General features: G+C 50.8%; 1 protein-coding gene across 1 annotated transcript; it reads left to right on the forward strand.

The window, feature by feature from the left end:
- On the forward strand, positions 1–1,766 carry LOC147987095 (putative serine/threonine-protein kinase-like protein CCR3). The gene is made up of 2 exons (XM_087545111.1): positions 1–577; positions 660–1,766. Exons 1-2 carry the CDS (start codon positions 101–103, stop codon positions 1,611–1,613), a joined length of 1,431 nt encoding a protein of 476 aa, XP_087401237.1. The 5' UTR covers positions 1–100; the 3' UTR covers positions 1,614–1,766.
- The last annotated feature ends 838 nt before the right edge of the window (positions 1,767–2,604 follow it).

A 2,604-nucleotide genomic window follows, 5' to 3' on the forward strand; every position in this document is an offset into this window, starting at 1 on the left:
CTACGTATATCCACCTCTTCTTCTCGTGGGTCTGTGGCTTGACTGCAGTACTAATTACCGTTTGCTAGTTGGTATACAGTGCAGCCTGGTGCCATCTGCCATGGCGGCCACGACGGCGAGTCTGGCGGGTTTGGCGACGGTGGCCCAGCTGGCTTTGTACGTCCACGGGCTGGTCACCAAGATCACCAGCGCGGCGGAGACAGCCCGGCAGAACAAGCTGGAGTGCAAGAACCTGGCGCGCCGCGTATCCGTGATCGGCGACCTGCTGGTGCAGCTGCAGGACCCGGGGGTGGCGCAACCGCTGGCCGGGCTGGGCGACACGCTCCAGGAGGCTCACGATCTCGTCGTCGCTTGCCAGAGGTGGAGCGCCCGCCGGAAGTTCTTGTACGCCGACGACCAGGCCGAGAGGTTCAGGGAAGTCAACCGCAGGATCGACTCCCACCTCATCCTCATCCCCTTGCTCAGCCATATCTCCATTACCCGCCGCCTCGACCAGGTCTGTCCTCCGAATCCCACCAGCGTTCTTCTACCGGTGGCACCAACAATGGTTGCTGCATCTGCTTCTGCGCAGCTGCAGGTACGTACATATCCACCACAGTGAGAAGAACCATTTTCATCTTGTTGGTTTTGCAGCTTAATTAACCCATCGTCTTCCATAGGAGCCTGCGATGGTCCAGTATGCAGCTGTGGAGTTCGCGTCGGCGGAGATCGCGGTCTTGACCGGAAACTTCGGCCATGTGCTCAGCGAGGACGGCTCCGCAACGGTGTACAAGGGTCGTCTTCACCACGGCCTGGAGGTGGCGGTGAAGAGCCTGAAGAATCACGGGCAGCAACGCCACGAACAAGAGGGTGCGTTCGTGGCGGAGCTCGAGACCCTCTGCCACCTCCGTCACGACCACGTCGTGCGCCTCGTGGGCTGGTGCGCGGAGGACGACGATCGCATGTTCGTCTACCAGTACCAGCACACGAGCAACGGCACGCTCAGGGACCACCTGCAGGGCGGCGGCTTTGCGTCGCCGGTGACGTCGTCCTGGAAGGCGCGTGTCATGGCGCTGCTGGGCGCGTCCAGGGCCATCGACCACCTGCACCGCGTGGCCACTCCGCGGATCATCCACCGCAACGTCAGCTCGTCCAGCATCCTTCTGGACGAGAGCTGGGCGGCCCGTGTGTCCGGCTTCGGCGCGGCGGTTTTGCAAGAGCCGACGGCCGACGGCCAGCTCGTCGGGGAGGTTGCCGGTACGTTGGGGTACATCGACCCGGAGTACCACCGCACGCGGCGTGTGAGTCCGGCGAGCGACGTGTACAGCTTCGGCGTCGTCATGCTGGAGTTGCTGACCGGTAGGCCGCCTAGCTGGGAGAGTAAGGACCCGAACACCTTGGCTGGCTTTGCTGCCCCGATCATCGAGAGGGGGGACCTGGGGTCTGTGCTGGACCGGCGCCCGTCGCCGGCGCCGACCCCGGGGCAGATGGAGGCGCTGAAGCTCGTGGCCTACACGGCAGCACGCTGTCTGTGGCCACAGCCACAGGACCGCCCCGCCATGTCAAACGTGGTGACCAACCTCGAGGCGGCGCTCGGGCTCATAGACAGCGATGAGCCTAAGCAAAGCTATTAGAGCCAGCTAGCGATGATGACTCGCCAAGACGTAAACTGCGTCACAACGATACGTACCTTTAGCTTGTAAACATGGTCTAGTTAGAATAGACCTCTCGATCGGCCGGCCGGTTTGTTGGGTGCTGAAATGAAATTTACTGTTGTGAACTTATAATTCTTTGTTTTTGCTTTTAGATTGCTCACTACATAATTTGAATGACAAGCTTTCCAATATTTACTGTCATCTTTGCAACATGCAAAAAAATTATACGACTAGTCGTAGAACATGATTATTCAAACGTGCACCCTACCTATCTAGGAGAGCGTAATCCATTGTTGTTGTTTTGTCGATGCCTCTGCTTTCAATGAAATGCATATACCAGTTACTTTCAAAAATACCGGCAAGTACCAAGAATAATATATCATGTTATTTTAAAATAATCTTTTTACGAAATCTAAATATGGAAGACCTAAAAAAATCAATATTTGGAAAAAAATATATCCTAAATGCAAGTTTCAAAATTCGAAAACTGGTAACAATATGAAATATATTAAAAATTAACTGAAATAAGAAGGGAAAATGAAATGATTACATGCAGCTATCATGCATGGTTTGAAAAAAGTGTGCATTGTCTGTGGAATCTTTTGAAAATTGACTAATATATGTCCAAATAATCTAAATTGGTGTGAATATTTACAAAATTAATTTGTTTAATTAAGTGAATTCTCTAAAATAATATGATTTACTTTGAAATAAAAAACATGACCTTTTAAACAATTATGTTGAGGTTTCCACATTCTAATCGATTTGTTTAAATTATTATAGGGAGACTATATTGTTCGCAAAAGAATTATGAAAAAACTCATAAATAAACACACAAAATTTATTGAATTTCCGAAACATTTCACAAAGATCTCACCCGAATGTCTGTTTTTAACCATATACAAATCAAATTAAACTATCTCAATGTGTTTCAAAGTTGTGAATTTTTTTCACAATAAAAGATTAAATT

This window comes from Triticum urartu, chromosome 2A, assembly GCF_056163025.1.
Source record: "Triticum urartu cultivar PI428250 chromosome 2A, HENAU_Tu73, whole genome shotgun sequence".
Classification (NCBI taxonomy): Eukaryota; Viridiplantae; Streptophyta; class Magnoliopsida; order Poales; family Poaceae; genus Triticum; species Triticum urartu.

Coding starts and splice junctions, on each gene's coding strand:
- LOC147987095 (XM_087545111.1), top strand. CDS start 101: ATGGCGGCCACGACGGCGAGTCTGGCGGGTTTGGCGACGGTGGCCCAG. Junction 578..659: donor CTGCTTCTGCGCAGCTGCAG/GTACGTACATAT, acceptor CGTCTTCCATAG/GAGCCTGCGATGGTCCAGTA.